The following is an 18,449-nucleotide window of genomic DNA, read 5'->3' on the forward strand; positions in this document are numbered from 1 at the left end:
AAGATACAGACTATAGCTACTATCTCTTACGGTTCAACTGGTTCAAGAGATACAGCCTTTAATCTTTCGAGTGGACAATTCAGTGAAACATGAGTGATTTCGTCCTTTGTTTATTTATTAACCGACTGGCAAAGAAAGGATCATGTGTTTAAACAAAAATACGAAAGCGAGCCATTCCAATTTATAGTTAGTTTTTTTAGCATTACAAAGAACTTGAAAGAAGGTAAGCTATCTTGACATGTCTTTTAATTGAAAAACGGTTTTAAAAATCAGTAACTATTACTTATGAAAGCAGAAGAATATAAATGATCGTATTAGATTCATAATTGTTACATATTGGCCGTAACTTATTTTTAAAATGTGTTTTTCAATTAAAAGACACGTCAAGATTGTTTACCTTATTTCTAATGCTAAAAAAACGAACTATAGAATCTTGAGCTTATGACGTCATAACAAAATAAAGATGTAGGTATAGGTAGGTAGGTGAGTATTTAAATAACATCTGGGAGATCGAGCTTTGCTGGGAAAACATAAATACTCAAAAATGTGCGTTTTCCCAGAAATAAGAGAGAATAAGAGTTAGCTAGATCGATTTTTCGCCCCCAAAACCCCCACATAGCCAATTTCATGGAAATCGTTAGAGCCGTTTCCGAGATCCCCGAAATATATAAATATACACATGCTCATAAAAATATGCTCGTTTAAAGGCATAAGATAAAGAGTTTATTATACACAATAATTTAATAAAAATAATAATTTCAGCCTATATTATTATACGTCCCATGCACTCCCACTGCAGGGCACATTATGCCTCCTCTCATGCGTGAGAGGGCTTATACATACGTACATACAATTAATTAATAGTATGTATATAAAATATCATTAACAATTCATGAAATTCTAAGGTGGCCACTGACGAGCCTCCCAACAGTCCAAATAGCGTGGCTGCAATCCAAAATCAGTCCGTGAATGTCAAAAACGTACAATGTTTAATATTAGGATGCCGTCCATTCCAATGGATTCATCCAATGATTTGGATGAATCCATTGTAACGGCATCCATTTGGAAGGCTCGTCAGTGGCCTGCTTTAAAGGGGCCCACTGATTAACAGTCCGCCGGACGGTATCGACCTGTCAGTTGTTCGGAAGTGTCAAAATTTTGTTCTAACTGACAGGCCGATACCGTCCGGCGGACTGTTAATCAGTGGGCCCCTTAAGAAAAAATTAGTTGACTTTTTTAAATTGTAATTTCTAATTACACTTTAGGATTAATACATAATACATAAAGACTAGTTTCCAATAGCAGAATAATTATAATTGAATTATTAAGTAAGTAGTAAGTGTTACCTTGATATTGATTGGATATTTTCACGGTTGAATCGGCTGATATACGATTTCAAAAATTATACACACGACTGCAATAAAATTGGAAATATCTACATATATTAGAAAAAAAATGTCGGTGCGTTCATTGAAGAAAATTACTATAATTAAAGTCTTTTTTTTTTATTCGGTAGACTAAAATGACATTTCATAGTATGAACATAAAATAACATTTCATAGTATGAAATGTCATTTTAGTCTACCGCATAAAAAAAATTGACTTAAGTCCTTCTTAATTGGAGATAAATAAAAAAACCGGGCAAGTGCAAGTCGGACTCGCCCACCGAGGGTTCCGTATTTTTTAGTATTGCTTTTTATAGCGGCAACAGAAATACATCATCTGCGAAAATTTCTATTGTTGCTATCACGGTTTATGAGATACAGCCTGATGACGGACAGACAGACGGGTAGACAGACAGACGGACAGACGGACAATGGTGTCTTAGTAATAGGATCCGGGTTACGGAACGCTAAAAAACTATCACTGGTGACTCTGTGAGCTGTAGACCATCCATATATATCCATAGCTCCGCCATTTTGAAAAAAAACCAGAAGCTGAATCGACAAAAAACCTATATAATTATTAATTTCACGTATATCGGTTTAGAAATACCACATGTAGAGAACATCCGAACATAAAGTGTTTTTTACCTAACCTGAAACGAAAACCTTCCCTAAAGGGACCCACTGATTAACAGTCCACCGGATGGTATCGGCCTGTCAGTTGTTCGGAACTGTCAAAATTTTGATCTATCTGACAGGCCGATACCGTCCGGCGGACTTTTAATCAAATCAAATCCTTAAGGCTTGGTCAATAATGTGTGAAAATCATTTTCATTAATTTCCATTTTATGTTCCGTGTGTGTGTTTGTGTATTCACAGTCCCATTTACTCTGTACATGTGTACATCCAATACTCATTACACACACAAAGCTACACAAAGCTATATAGACAAAAGCAATACTCATAAAAGATAAGAGAAAGGGCAATGACCTCCGTCGTAGCGTCGCGGCGTAGCACAGTCTACGCACGTAGCGTAGCGAGGTCAAGAGTGAAGAGTAAGAAGGGGCCCGATTCGGATTTTGAAATAGACATCTATTAGATATCTTTTAGACATCACCAAGATACGATAACGATATGTTTAAGATCTAATCTGTCAAATTTGACATTTGCGCGATTCTGGAGATACTCTTGAACGATTTCCACAGGATATGACTTAGAGATCCAATTCACATCTAATAGAATATCTTACTCTATCTAACGTAAAAGTGACATTGGTTGTCCGAATTGCGCTGCAAATTGCAAAAGAGGACTAGTTGATATCTAAAGTATAACTTATCTACAATGGATCTAGCACGTGTCGTCTCTTGTGTAAGTTCGAATACGGCAGAAGGCATGTTCAGATTTGAAATATTAACTTGATTTTTTAATACGATACGAACTTGTGAAAATGGTGCCGCGTGGCAGTACTACGTGAGCAACTGATAAATATCATTTGATACCAGTCGCTTTTCGGTGAAGGAAAAAATCGTGAGGAAACCGGATTAATCCCAATAATGCCTAGTTTCCCCTCTGGGTTGGAAGGTCAGATGGCAGTTGCTTTCGTAACAACTGGTGCCTACGTCAATGGAATACTTGGGATTAATTGTCAAACGGACCTCAGGCTCATGAGCCGTGACAAAATGCCAGGATAACGCGAGGAAAATGATTATTATTTCCTGATTTTATGTAGAAATCTTGAAAATGATGTCAAACAAAAAAAACCAAGCGAAAAACTTGTTTGACATAATGTCTTTAATTGAATTTACGAAAGCAATTATAAGGTTGATGTTCTGATAATTGATCTAGCATGGCCTTTCAGATTATCGACTTATTAATTGAAATTGAAATTTAAAAGAAATTACTCATTTGGAAATTATCGTTGACATTACATTAATTAGGGTTCTTAAAATGTTTGGACAACCCTATAGAGCTGATAGAAAATCTGGTATGAGTCCAATATGGAGGGTATACGATTATAGTCCAAATTTTGCTTTGTTAGACAGTGAGACTTCTGTACTACGAAGAATTATTATTTTACAAAGTATGTATGTATTTTAAAGTTCCTACCCTTCTTTCAAGAGATGTTAGCTAGGGATGTATAGATATAGTGTGACATAAAATAGTAGAAATTAAATAAAAAGGAACTAAAAATCCCATACTAAATTGTTGCCATGTTTAAGCATTTTACGTCAAAAATGTGACAGTTACGTAGGAAGTGGCGCCCACACTAATTTTCTACAATTTTTTGTCGGACTGACCGTGACTATAGTGACGGTATCGTCACTATAGTCACCTAGTTAAACCAAAACATAATTACCTATACAATATATCTAAATATATAATATCCCATTATCGAACTATAATCAGATCAACGGAACCCCTCTTCCAAACCACCGGCTTGACTAATCCACGATTCCGCACACGCTATCAAATTATACCCAATTTCACACTCGGACCCGCTGACTATATAAGCTGTGGCACGGAATACAGACACAGATCGTGCAATATGAAGTGCATCATCTTCTCCGTGTTGCTAGCTGTGGCACTGGCGCTGCCGGCGGTAAGATTTTTATCGGTTTTTGCTAGGGATGTGCGTTCCGCTACTTAACCGGTTTTTAATTTTTATTAGTAACGTCTTGGAGTTGTTTTATTTTTTTAGTTATTTTATACTTCATAACGAAAATAGAAATATGTATATAATGAAAATATGGAAATTTAATAAAGCCCATACTTAACAAATAAAAAAGTTACAACTTGAAATTTTGGTCATTCTTATAACCTTAAGTCAAATCCATAGGAATGATTTGTTGTGAAAGTTTCTACACCATAAACTAAATAAATCCTTTTTTTTCTAGCCTAAGCCAGATGATAACGACAATAACCCGGTAATAACTTAACATTATCACAAACTAAAATCCATTTAAGTTTGCACGCTAAGTGCTATAGTTCGTTTTTTTAGCATTAGAAAGAAGTTGCAAGAAGGTAAGCGATCTTGACATGTCTTTTAATTGAAAAACGCTTTTTAAAAATCAAAAACTATTATTTATAAAAGCAGAAGAATATAAATTATCGTATTAGATTCTTAATTGTTACATATTTGCCGTAACTTATTTTTAAAATGTGTTTTTCAATTAAAAGACACATCAAGATTGTTTACCTTATTTCTAATGCTAAAAAAAACGAACTATACATGTTTAAAACGTCTACACAGGTTTTAACCAGTAAATCTTGATGATATTTGGACCCTATATACCCAAAAGCCAGTCATCCAACGATGGCTTTTTCTATGCAAAAGGGCGTCAGTTTTTGATTCTTCAGGCAAAAACAAATAAAAAAGGTGTTACACCAAATAAGGTGCAGCTATACCTACTTTGTAGTCACTTTTGGCAGCCAAGAGTGCCAAGTCAGTGGAAACTCAGTGTAGAAGAACTAGTAATGTTATTAGAACATGACATTACCTACATCAAAATTTGATATATGTAATAGCATTTTAATCATCATCATCAGTAAGATTATTAATAAAATCCATTCTATTTCGTTTTAGCATAGCCACAACCAACCTGATAGTGTGAGTTATGTTTCGTAACTAATTAATGCAAAAACATAAAGTAACGTTGCCGTAAATTTGACGGATAAAGTAGATGGCGTCGTGCACCGGGTGTGGCTTGTAATATGAGCAAAAAATTACACTGTGCGCTGTACTCCTCATACTGACCAACATTTGTCCAGCGACTTTTAAAAATAACTTGTGGTTTGCTTTTTAATGCACGTTAAAGTTTATTCTAAGACGCAATGTATTGCGAACTTTGTTATGTTTAAGGCGTGACAAGCAACGTCAATCACAATGATATGACGTGGCGAATGGCGTCCATTGAAGATAATATTTATTTTGTATGAAACATAGGGAGTCTACATACTTCATAATTTTTAAAAGTTGTTGAACAAAAGTGTCGTCGTTTGAGGAGTACAATGTATGTTTTAATTATTTGGTCGTGTTACAGGCCATACCCGGTTCCCCGGTTCCCTGTTCATTATGCTGTCTTTAGGTTTTTAAAGTCAGACCAAGAATAGTCTGCAGCGGATTTGATAGCCCACGCAGTGAAAGTGTTATTTTAAACGTCAAACTTCTATGAAATCATGACGTATAAATGACACTTGCACTGCGCGGGCTATCAAATCCGCTGCAGACTTTATTTGGTCCGACTCTAAATAGCATGTGACAATCAATCCAAGTACCTAAACGACGCCATACCGTACAGTGTCATCATTTACAACTGTCATATTTTCTCCATTATTGTACGGATCTAAGTATCCCATTGTAGATTTATTCTAAATATTTTAGCTTTTATTCAAGCCCTATTTTATTTATCTCTTTTATTTATTCTAGCAGCTTTATCATCAGTTTATCTTTTTTTATAATCAGTTTTGTTATTATTATTTTAATTTTTTTTACTAAACAATCGTATAATATAATTTTCAGCGCCGTAGTATGGTAAATACTTTCACCGATTAATTATTGTTTATTGCGTATCTGCCATTAGCAGTGGCGTAGCTAGGGGGGGCGGCGGGGGCGGTCCGCCCCGGGTGTCACCCATTTAGGGGTGACACCCGACCGTGAACATCAGTAGTGCCACCTATAAAAATTCGTAAAATTAAAGCGATGGAGTAAATCCTGAGCTATTAAAAAAAATACAACTACTCTTTTTAAATATATTTTACAATTTTGATTGAATTTTGGGGTGACACCCACAATTTCCGCACCGGGTGCCACCCATGCTAGCTACGCCACTGGCCATTAGCCTTACAAGATTCTTAAGAGGACGGTAGAAGATAGCTTCTCCATACAAACAAAGTCCCCATTCGTCTCTCTAGAATTTTTTTTTAAATGTTTTAACACGATTACATGTATTTTAACCATAGCTATACACATAAAAGTTAAGAGCGAAAAATAATTACATATACATTTTTAAATGCTCCTAACTCGAATAATAAATAAAAATCGAAAAAAAATACAAAAAGCTGTGGTTAATTTATCTGAAATTGTGTAATAAATATTTTCTATAATGTTAATATCTAGAGAGGAAAATTGGAACTACGCTTGTATGGAGAAATAATAGTCTCCTTTCGTCTTAAGTACAAATTGGCATAGTTAGGGCCGGAGGAAAAAATAGCATGTGAAAATTGTATTATACAAATCTAATATTATTTTGGTAGATCCCATTATTTAGTTCGCGGAGTCTTTCGAGCGTATCAAGCGACAGGGAGGATGATGATGATGATAACTCGACTTACGAAGTAAGTATATGTTTTATGGCTCCTCTACACGATGGGCCAGCGCCGGCCAGTCTAAGGGACGCATTTATACGTTAGAGGGAGCAAGTGATATTGCTATCTAATTCTACCACATGGCTGCGTCCCTTGGAGTGGCCGGCGCTGGCCCATCGTGTGAAGGAGCCATTACCTTTTGTTATTTATTGATTTTAAATCCGTCAACCTTACGAGTTGCTAAATAATATCTGGAATGGAATGAAAAAGGTTATGTTAAAAATTGTGTCGTGCGTGATAAATATTTATAGGTAATATTTATAAACTTGGTTCGTCCTTTTTTCGCATGATTTCTCTTTAGTGGATAGAATCAGGCATTACTTTGCGGAAATCCATATTAAATAAAACCAAAATATAACTATGCTAATCCACGAAAAGATAACGTGCTAGTCAACCAGTGCTAACGGGTTAGTAAAGTAATATTTTGGTTTTTAATTAATTTCTCTTTTTTCACATATTCTAAATTTTTTTTAGAAATACTCGAGGTCAGACAGCGACCGAGAAGATGATGATGACAACTCGACTTACGAAGTAAGTATATGTTTAATGTCATTAATGACCGAAGTGTATGAGATTATGTGTAGTCGCTTTTATACTATCGTTGACAATATCGTCCACGATTTACCGTTACTGTCCTCGACAGTATAGAGGCAATTCTATACAATCTTATCTTCTCCTCTACACAATGGGCCAGCGCCGGCCATTCCAAGGGACGCATTTATGCGTTAGAGGGAGCAAGTGATATTGCTATCTCATTCTACCGCATGATTGCGTCCCTTGGAGTGGCCGGCGCTAGCCCATCGTGTAGAGGAGCCATTATACATTTTGGTCCTTCACTGTGTCGTGACGACAAATCGTGTCGTACTTAATAAAATATAAAAGTTACAAGCGGAGAAATAGTGAATCAAAACCGGTAAATATAATTAGTATGAGAAAAATTTCACGTTTTTCACAAAGCATCATTTTTTTTAGAAATCCGCGAGGTCTGACAGCGACCGAGAAGATGATGATGAAAATTCAACCTATGAAGTAAGTTTTTAGTATTATTGCTATATTTTCGACGAAGTAAGTCATTTATTATAATTAGATATTTAATTAAAATACCCCAAAACAATAATACTGGCGTCACAAATTGGTATTCTTGCGTCCGCACCTCATTTTATAGGTAATATCGGTCATTATCGTTGGTTGAATTCGGTGAACCAAATTGGCGTCTGCGTCCGCACGTTCTGATTCGATCGGGCAATTTAATCAGATTGGTGAAAAATTTACTAGTTTGGATACGCCTTACTATTTTACAGAGTCGATCAAGCAGCAGCAGCAACAAACGATCTCGATCTGATAGCGATAGAGAAGATGACGATGAAAATTCAACCTATGAAGTAAGTTTTCAGTATTATTACTACATTTTCCCGAGACATTAACCTTTTGGACGCCAATGACCGATATATCAGCACCGCAGGTCCAACGCCAAAGACGGATTAATCGGTCACTGTCCAAAGAGCAACATAGACCTACGTGCATATGCATAAAGTTCAATTTCAGTTTTGACACATCGGTGACGTGGCGTCTGAGTGACAGTTTTTTTGTTTGACACGGCGTCGAAAAGGTTAATTTACACTGTCTATAAGGAGCGCTGGTGGCCTAGCGGTAAGAGCGTGCGACTTTCAATCTGGTCGCGGGTTCGTACCCCGGCTCGTACCAATAAGTTTTTCGGAACTTATGTACGAAATATCATTTGATATTTACCAGTCGCTTTTCGGTAAAGGAAAACATCGTGAGGAAACCGGACTAATCCCAATAAGGCCTGATTTACCCTCTGGGTTGAATGCACAGATGGCAGTCGCTTTCGTAAAAACTAGTGCCTACGCCAATTCTTGGGATTAGTTGCCAAGCGGACCTCAGGCTCCCATGAGCCGTGGCAAAATGCCGCAACAACGCGAGGAAGAAGATGATGATTAATTTACTATCTTATCATTTACGAGACAAATCCTTTATTGTGCCCTCATCAATATAATGTCCTGCCCGATTCGAACTTCAAGATACGTCTAGATACGATGTGGATAAGATATATCAATGTCAAAAGTGACGTTTTTGTTTGAAGAAACGTCACTTTTGACACTGACATATCTAATCCAATTCTGATCGGGCCGCGTGAGTCGTGTCATCAGGCATCTCGCTCGCACTTATTGGTGTATGCAAGATGCACTGCAAGTCGTGTCAATGTCACAACAACTTAAAATCTCTTCACAGCCATTGTTCGTTTGATTAAACCCGTTCTGCAACAATTCTTGAATACATTAACCGGTTTTTTCATCATATCAGCAACACTTCCACTATCCAACAAAGGCTTTCCAGGATCTCCATCTCCATCTCGATTCCCTGCAATTTTGACCAAAATTCGATCCATTTAGTTGAAGATTTCCGGGTCTATGCGTTTTTCTAGTAGGTAATCTGCGACATCATCTATGTCATCATCATCATCACAGGCGTCCACTGCTGAACATAGGCCTCCCCTAAAGAGTACCACAACGACAGGTCTTGCGCCACCCGCATCCAGCGGATTCCCGCGACCTACCTACTCTATCTCATCTATGTACCTACTGATTAATTTACAAGCTTTAAAAAAGTCCAGTCCGTGATAAAGCTTGTGTCAAGAAAGAAATTAAAAAAAAACTTTTAAGTCTTGCATTTAACCATAATTCAAAAACAAGCAAAAAAGGATTTTCGATATAACAATAAAACGGCTCTCATAATCAATAATAAAAAATCTTATTTATTTTTCTAGTCACGATCAAGTAGCAGTTCGAGCTCTAATGTCCAAGTAAGTCATTATTGAAAATGAAGACTAGTATTATATTAACATTATTTTATTGAACAGTTGAAATTTTAAACCGGTTTATCATAAACGTATGTACTTAACCGGTTTTTCTACCAATATGTTGACATACTCGTACACTCAATTTTGTAATAAAATCTGGTCAATTCTAGTCACATGTACGATAAAACATGCCAGAAGTGACAAAATGGGTATCACTATAATTGTAAAATTACCACGTAGTAAATTTTTTGCCAAACTTGCAACGTTAACCAAAACCGGTAATTTTACAATATGTTTCTATCGTTTCAGAGAAGTCACAAGGTAATTAATTTTATTTACTCTGGCTTTAATAAAAGTTTTAATGCAAAATAGGCATTCGTTGCTGTTTCTGCGGCTCTGCCCGCGACCCGTGAGATATTCCTTCAGTTACTGTCACTTCTTCCTACCCCCAGGGCTATGAAAGTACTTGAGCCTAGTACAAAATGTCCTAAATTTTGCTCCACTCTACTTAATCCAGACAGATTGAGTTATACATGCCTGCATACCTTGTGTCTGCATGCCTTTCTTTTATATATGGATATAAATAAGGAATAATAATAAAGCATTTACATTTATTTATAGTCGAGCCAGCGCGTAGCAGAACTCTCGTCTTATTTGGACTACCTCAATGATGTAAGTACCTAGAGCCAGATAGAAATATAACAAATAATTATTTTGATATGACCTTGAATATCGCTCACGCTGATTGGTGCATGCGAAATGAAGTATAAACTACAGGGGCCCATTCCAACAACAACAACAATAACAACAACAACAACAACAACAACAACAACAACGACAACAACAACAATATCAGTCCGCCGGACGGCATCGGCGTGTCAGATGTTCGGAACTGTCATAATTTTTTTCTGACAGGCCGATACCGTCCGGCGGGCTAATTAGTGGGCCGTGGGCCCCTTAAGTCGTAAATGAAACGCCAATCACAAAAATGGTCGTCAAGGTCGTATCCAGTTCAAATATAACAAATTGTTAAATTAAAATCAACAATACATCGTGTTAAATACAACTTAAATTACTTTTACTCTTAATTTATGTATATGATAACAAAAAAAATACATGAAGTCAATAATATATTTAATTAAATTTTATTTAGTAATAATAAATGTTTTATTTAATCATTTTTGTTTTCAGAAATACGACGGCCAGGGTGTAAGTAATTTATTCGATTGGCAATCTTGATTATTTAATATCATTCAAATCAAAGTGTTTCCAATATTTTTATTTTTCAATAAGAGTATTTTTTTGTCTTAGTTGTAAACATTAACTGATTTTTCTCATGTCTTGCAGGTTTTGAAAGTAGAATACGTAAGTACCAAAAGCATAAATTTATCTTTGAAGCATCAAAGATATCTTTGTTGTTATTTGTATCTCAATAACATACATAATATATAAGTATAAATACTAAGATTTTTATGATTTTTTTTTTCAAACAGTCCCCGGCATCAAAGAAGTTCAACGTAAGTACAATGAAAACAGCATTTCTTATTTAAGTATTTTTTCACGTTTATGTAAATATTTTTCTTTTATTATACCTAAATAGGCGCGTCAAGCAGTTTTTAATATAAGTTTCTAGTTATTCTTAAAATCAAAGACTAAATAATATGTAACGCAAAGATTTTCACTTTTGTAAATAAACGTTCTAAGATTTTTTGTATTAAGTCGGGGTTAAACAATAATTTAAAAGCCAATAATTTTTACTTGCAGAGATACACGAGAACCCACAACCTAGGGGTAAATATTTAAAATTACTTATTAACTTAATTTAAAATTAAATACCAGTCAACTTTGCTAAGTAATTTAAAAGATATATTAAAAAGTATTTTTGTAGATATAACACACATTATAGTATATTTTAATAGAAACAATTTTATTTGTACATACTTGAGTGAACTCTTATATAACTAAAAAACTTAACCTCGTGCCACCCAATGTCCATTAGGATGTACACTCAAAAACAAAGTAGGTAGCATCGTAAATTTTTCGAACAAATTAAATTCAACCCAATGGATAATAAAACAAGATTCTAACTTCCTTGGCTATAATTTTATATGGTGGGCGGCACGAAGTTAATATATCACTCTTAAAAATTTATAATACATATTTATCATGTGTATTTTGTTTTAATGAGTAACTTCATGAAAATATAGTAGTAGCGTAGCAGTGCTGAAATGTCTAGATCTTATTAAAACAAATATACAAGATAAGTTTTAGCACGATAATAGTAATTTTAATGTTAAAAACCAATTAAACCATGGTAGTTTAAAAAGTTTGTAACGCAATATACTCGTAGATTTAATGATAATATTTAATACTCATTCATTTATTTCCGTTACAGTCACTCACCTTCTCATACGTGAGTTATCAATTATGAAAAAGTTAATATTTAATATCAAAACATATATTATTTCTCTTTACCTAATCTGTGCTTTATTTTTTGTTTTCATTTTAAATTGGTGTTCTTGCACGTAAATTTAAATAGCATTATTTATTTATTTTAATTATTTCAGCAGCATCCTCCGGATAAGGTAATGAAATATTAAGTCTTGTCTTAGAAATTATTTTAAGTAATAAATTAATAAACACACAATACGTGACATTAGAAAATGGTTTGTTAAAAATAATATTAAAAGTTTGTTTTAACTTAATTATTAACAAAATGTAATTTTAAAAATCAACTCTTCACTACGTGTTATGAAAATATTATTTCTTTCAGTCATTCCGGGCGAGGGACTACAAGGTATGTAAAAAGAGCTTAAGTACAGATTTAAAACAGAATATTGTACATTTTGATTTAAAAAAAAATGCCCTTTAATATACAAAAACCTAAAAAACACATCCAGCTTTAGCAAAATTGTAAGAAAAAGTGACTATAGTCTAGTATTTTTAGCATTAGAAATTTAATAAGGTAAACAATCTTGATGTGTCTTTTAACTGAAAAACACATTTTTAAAATAAGTTACGGCAAATATGTAACAATTATGAATCTAATACGATCATTTATATTCTTCTGCTTTCATAAGTAATAGTTATTGATTTTTAAAAAGCGTTTTTCAATTAAAAGACATGTCAAGATCGCTTACCTTCTTTCAAGTTCTTTCTAATGCTAAAAAGACGAAGTATAAAATTTGAATCTAAATATAAAATAAAATACTACGAAGCAAGAGGTCCCGGGTTCAAATCCTGGTAACAGTATTTTTAAATCAACCAGTTCAGGTACACAATCGGTTTTAGACCAAAACCGATTACGTAAGCTGTACTTACTACTCACTTACTCCGTTGGCTTAGCGACCCAAAATGAGACTTGCGGCCCAATTCTAACTTCAAGATACGTCAATTGATAGATCTAGAAACGATCAAACAAAAACGTCACTTTTGACACTTGTTTGACACTGACATATCTAATCCATATCGTTTCAATATCTAGTATTTGACGTATCTCATTGGTCGAATACAGCAGTTGGACTCCGACACAAGACAGCGCCACTATTCTCGGCCTGCGACCTCTCGCCCATTGTTGAATTGTTGTTGTTGTTGTTGTTAATTTAAGCTGTTGTTGTTGTTGTTGTCCTAAGGCACCCCAGAGCTGCAAAGGGCCTTCACAAGCTCGCGCCACGCCTTCCTATCTTCAGCGACCGCTCTTGCCTCGCTCCAGATCAACCGCGTTGGGTTGAGCTGGAATTTAAGCTGTAGGTTATCTTAATTTACCTAACATGTCGTTTATACTTTGCAGAATTATTTCGTCTATACGCCAAGCGGAAATGTAAGTCCTAAGTGAATTCAGTTAATCAATGACAATGTAACGTTCGTTTTGACATAACATTTGATCCGTTAACCCGTTAACTTTTGGGAACCCATCATTTTCCTAATGCTGTTAAGAGGCCCACAGATTCCCAGTTCGTCGGATGATATCGGCCTGTCAGTTGTTCATAGCTGTCAAATTTTGCGTTTGACAGGCTGATATCGTCCGGCGAACTGGTAATAAAATTAGTGGGCCCCGTTCAGTGGCGGATTTGCAGTCTTTGCCGCCCTAGGCCCCAAGCCTTGTAGCCGCCCATTTCTCAGCATCAGCACCCATCATATTGACTACATTTAGATCAGGCAACGGAAAGATATATTATAGAGGGAAATGCTTGCGACACATTTTTTACTTAGTAACTTTTTTGGACTCGTTAGGAGGTGAACATATCAAAAGTTGGGGGCTTTTGTTTGAAGGTCACATTTTTCGGTTTTTCGCTTATTATATCTTAGAAACTATACGTCCTTGTGACATGATCATAGCCACTTGACCGTCCGACGACAGCATAGTATCCGAAAAAAATATGCTCTTGACCGTCCGCGGGAACCTTACTATCCAAAGGGGTGGAAGAAAAAATTGATTTCAGAGCCATCTAACGGAATATTGCGGCATTATTTATTAATTCTCTTGATTGGACAACATAGCCTAACTAAATAGTTAGCTCTAAAAAAATTTAGATGGCAGTGTAGTTATAATTTTTGTAGAAAATTGTGAATGCGCTGCGCGGGGCGTGCGTCGCTAAAAAAACCCGGACGGTTGACAGGAAAACAGTCTCGCGGGCCGGACGGTTGAGTGGATAGGAACATAGGTTTTATGAAAAAAATAAGCAAATACTTATTCATTTTAAGTGACAGTTTTACCAATAAGGGGTCATCCATTAATTACATCACGTTTAGGGGGAGGGAGGGGGTCAAGAAAATGTGACATATTGTGACATGGGGGAGAGGGGAGACACAAACTTTGTGACGTCACTTTAACTTCATCAGTAACCGAAAATTTATTTAAATTATTTATTTAAAGGTTTTAAAACGATAATCGTTTTTTTTCGTTTAATTTTCTTTCCTAAGCAGTTTTAGGTTATAAAATTACTAACATTTATATCGTCAAAAATATTTTGATAAAATATTAGTAATACTTAGGTACTTACTTAATTCGATTTGGCGATTTCGTAGAAAAAATGTGACGTCACACTGGGGGGGGAGGGGTTTGCCAAATGTGACCAAGTGCGACAAGGAGGGGGGGGGTCAAAAAATCTAGAAATTCGTGTGACGTAATTAATGGATGACCCCTAACATTGACTTTCATGTACCTATAAAAACATTAAAAACTATTTTCTTGAATAACTGCTAAACTATTTATCCTAAGATTATTAAAGAAATCTGAGATTCTTACAATGAGCTCTTTGATTTGATATGTAACACGATATAGTTTGAAAAACTTTATTTTTAAATTTTCTCATTTACCCCCCATAATATGGAGGCCATATTTAAAATTCATTTTCATCACGCTCGCTCAGTAAATGTGGAATTGCACGTAGGCGCAGCGGGAGTTATAGAAAATTCGTTTTCCCTAGGGAGTTATGAAGTTTCTAGTGCCATAATTAACAGTTTTTTGTCTTTAAACTTATTTATTGTATCGCAAGTGTCAGGAAAAACATTGTGTGTATCTCGGGGCGTAATAATATTGCAAACTCGAGCCTATAAATCGCTCCGGCAAGCCGTCGCGATTTAACTTACTCTCGTTTGGAATATTCAACTTACGCCCCATGTTGCACAATGTACTATTATTTACGTTACGCGTCCATCTTTGGGTCACAAACTTACATATGTGTGCCAAATTTCAACTTAATTGGTCCGGCAGTTTCGGAGACCTCTCTCTTCCCCTGGCTCAAGGGCTACGGCCGGGGACTTTTGATATGTTCACCTCCTAGATAGTTCAAATAAAAATAGGTACAAAGTCAAAAATTGTGTTGCAAGCATTTCCCTCTATAGGTACTTTTTTGAGAATTTGTTGCCTGGTCTAATTTTGAGTTATTTTTTGTTATTATCAGCGAATTTTTTGTCACAATTTGCCGCCCCTAATATCTTGCCGCCCTAGGCCCGGGCCTACTGTGCCTTATGGGAAATCCGCCACTGGCCCCGTTTAAGTAGAAAATCGAATCATACGCCGTAACCCAGGTGTACCCAAGTGGGTAAAATGGGCCGCTAATGGGTTAACCATGTTTTTTTTTATTAGATATACATACATTTAAGCAGGATACGTTTTTTACTTTGTCATTCTATTTTAGGTCCCCAGCAGTTACGGCTCAGGCTCGTTTAAATCAAAGTTCCAGGTGAGTATTTATTTATTTATTTAAACTATATTGCACACACTAAGAACTAAGAATAAACTGGTAAAATATAAAATAATGTGTCAGTAGCAACCTACTTCAAATTATTTTTAGGTACTCATAAAAATCTATATTGCATAGAAAAAAAAAATCTATCATCATCATCATCTCAGCCATAAGACGTCCACTGCTGAACATAGGCCTCCCCCTTTTTTGGGGGGTGAATGCCATAATCCCCACGCTTGGCAGGCGGGTTGGCGATCGCAGTCGAGTACACCGAATTTGAGGGACGCTGTTGCCCGTCCACCGGTGGTCTTGGACGTGGTTTAAGGACATACCCGGGTCCTGGACGTAGTTTAAGGACATACCCGGGTCCAATAAATCTATACTAAATATATATAAAAGGCCAAATAATAAATCTACATTTAATAATAATAATAATGACATTAAAGCTCTCCAAAGGGCCTCTACGTGTTGGATCTGGATCCCCACGCAAGCCTATCAAAAGACCGGGATTTATAGGCCCGTGAAATCCAGAAAGGAGACACAAATACATAATAATAAATCTACATAGGTATTAAAATATCCTGATTTACTATCGCATTATTAAATAAAATTAAAAAAGAAAAATGATTATGAGAAAAATACTTCTAGAGTTAGACCAAGCTAAGTTGGCAGCGATTTTGAGGGCACAGCCTGCTCAAGGGTTATTTAAACATCATAATTTTGATGGCACAGCCTGCTCAAGGGTTATTTAAACATCATAATTTTGATGGCACAGCCTGCTCAAGGGTTATTTAAACATCATAATTTTGATGGCACAGCCTGCTCAAGGGTTATTTAAACATCATAATTTTGATGGCACAGCCTGCTCAAGGGTTATTTAAACATCATAATTTTGATGGCACAGCCTGCTCAAGGGTTATTTAAACATCATAATTTTGATGGCACAGCCTGCTCAAGGGTTATTTAAACATCATAATTTTGATGGCACAGCCTGCTCAAGGGTTATTTAAACATCATAATTTTGATGGCACAGCCTGCTCAAGGGTTATTTAAACATCATAATTTTGATGGCACAGCCTGCTCAAGGGTTATTTAAACATCATAATTTCATAGAAGTTTGACGTTTAAAATAACACTTGCACAGTCTGGGCTTTCAAAATCGCTTCAACTTGGTCTCACAGCTGTAATAGGTAAACCGATATCGTCTTGGGTCGTCCCATTCGTTTTTCGTCAAGTTCTTAAATTAGTCCTATTCTGCTTTCGTCACCCATTCTACATTCGTCACAATCGTCGATGGCTTTCAATATAGAATGAGTGACGAAAGCAGAATAGGACTAATTTAAGAACTTGGCGAAAAACGAATGGGACGATCCAAGACGATACCGGAAAACCGATTAAGGCCTTAGCGTAGCTAGGTCGTGTTGTAGGCGGCACTTAAATGGGGCATTATCTATGAAAAGGGACCTTATTGTCGATGGCGCTTACGCCGCGCAGCGTCGCGCGGCATTGTATTTATATCGGAGCATCCTTTTCGTATTTTATTATTAGTAGTTATTGTATTTATAGCCGAGCTTTTCATAGATAACGTCACATATAGAGTATAAACAATACCTATTTTAATTTCAGCCCTTCGACTCGGATAGGTCTGATGAGAGCTCATCATCAGAATATCATCAAGTATGTAAAAAAAATCTTTTTTCATTATGTTTTAATAAGTAGTGGCAATATCTGCAGTTCATTTTAGCTGGTAACGTGACATAGGATATACAGGGCGTCCCAAGACTATGGGACATCAAGGGAAAGTACCTTAAATATCGTAGATAGGATATTTTGCTGAAAGAAGACATTATTTTTAAATTAAAAAAAAATTGAACTGCATTCATAGACTTTTTAAATAATTACTTGGTTGAACCGGGAATCGAACCCGCTACAAGAGAAAAAAAAATACCCTGTAGCTTTATCATACCGATCTTTATCATATAGATATTTAAGGTTTTCTTTTCCCTTGATGTCCCATAGTCTTGGGACGCCCTGTATATTATACAGGGTGGACCATTTCTAGAGACTGAGCTGAAAGGATAGGATAAGCTCCTTAGCTTATACGTCATAATTTCATAGAAGTTTGACATTTAAAATAACTCTTGCTATGCGTGGGCTTTCAAAGTCTCTGCAGACTTTTTCTGGTCTATCTCTATCTATTTTAGTTTATAATTTATATATAGTAGGTAGTGTGACTACTTAAAAGACACAAATCAAAATATTTTCATACATATAATTTGATTTGTTCTAACCGATTATTTATTACTTTTTTCAGCCTTACTTTAGCTCCTACAAATCAGATTACTCGGTATGTTTAACATTTCAATGAAAATAATTTTTAATGTCATAGATAGAGTCCGACCAAGATAACTCTGCACGGCAGCAATGTCATTTTTTTATGACAATATGCCGTACTTATATAATGACACCCCCTCACTTTGTTCTATTCAAATTGGTACAAAGTTAGTTTAGATGGTATCTAAACAATATTATTCGTCATTAAGACGAGACGAGATCAAAGAGATTCAAAATAATATATCTAAAAAACTATTTAGAATAAACATTTATTTTAGTTTATAGATCGATAAGAAAATAATAACTGCCGCAATTGCCACTGATAGATTGTCGTGGAATTTTAGAATTTGGAGG

General features: G+C 35.5%; 1 protein-coding gene and 1 long non-coding RNA gene across 2 annotated transcripts in view; both read left to right on the forward strand.

Annotated features, from left to right (window-relative positions):
• Positions 1-9,588, forward strand: part of LOC134675745 (nucleolar transcription factor 1-B-like) — a 56,065-nt gene extending 46,477 nt beyond the window's left edge. The window contains exons 2-7 of the mRNA XM_063534055.1: positions 5,905-5,919; positions 6,642-6,719; positions 7,224-7,280; positions 7,722-7,778; positions 8,051-8,131; positions 9,538-9,588. Coding sequence (XP_063390125.1) covers positions 5,914-5,919; positions 6,642-6,719; positions 7,224-7,280; positions 7,722-7,778; positions 8,051-8,131; positions 9,538-9,588 — 330 coding nt within the window. The 5' untranslated portion in view covers positions 5,905-5,913. The remainder of the gene's footprint in view (positions 1-5,904; positions 5,920-6,641; positions 6,720-7,223; positions 7,281-7,721; positions 7,779-8,050; positions 8,132-9,537) is intronic.
• Positions 9,589-13,336: 3,748 nt separating this feature from the next.
• LOC134675997 (uncharacterized) lies at positions 13,337-17,437 on the forward strand. Its single transcript, XR_010099858.1, has 3 exons — positions 13,337-13,390; positions 15,714-15,758; positions 17,388-17,437. It is a non-coding gene; the product is annotated as an uncharacterized LOC134675997 (long non-coding RNA).
• Positions 17,438-18,449: the final 1,012 nt, after the last annotated feature.

This window comes from Cydia fagiglandana, chromosome 23, assembly GCF_963556715.1.
Source record: "Cydia fagiglandana chromosome 23, ilCydFagi1.1, whole genome shotgun sequence".
NCBI lineage: Eukaryota > Metazoa > Arthropoda > Insecta > Lepidoptera > Tortricidae > Cydia > Cydia fagiglandana.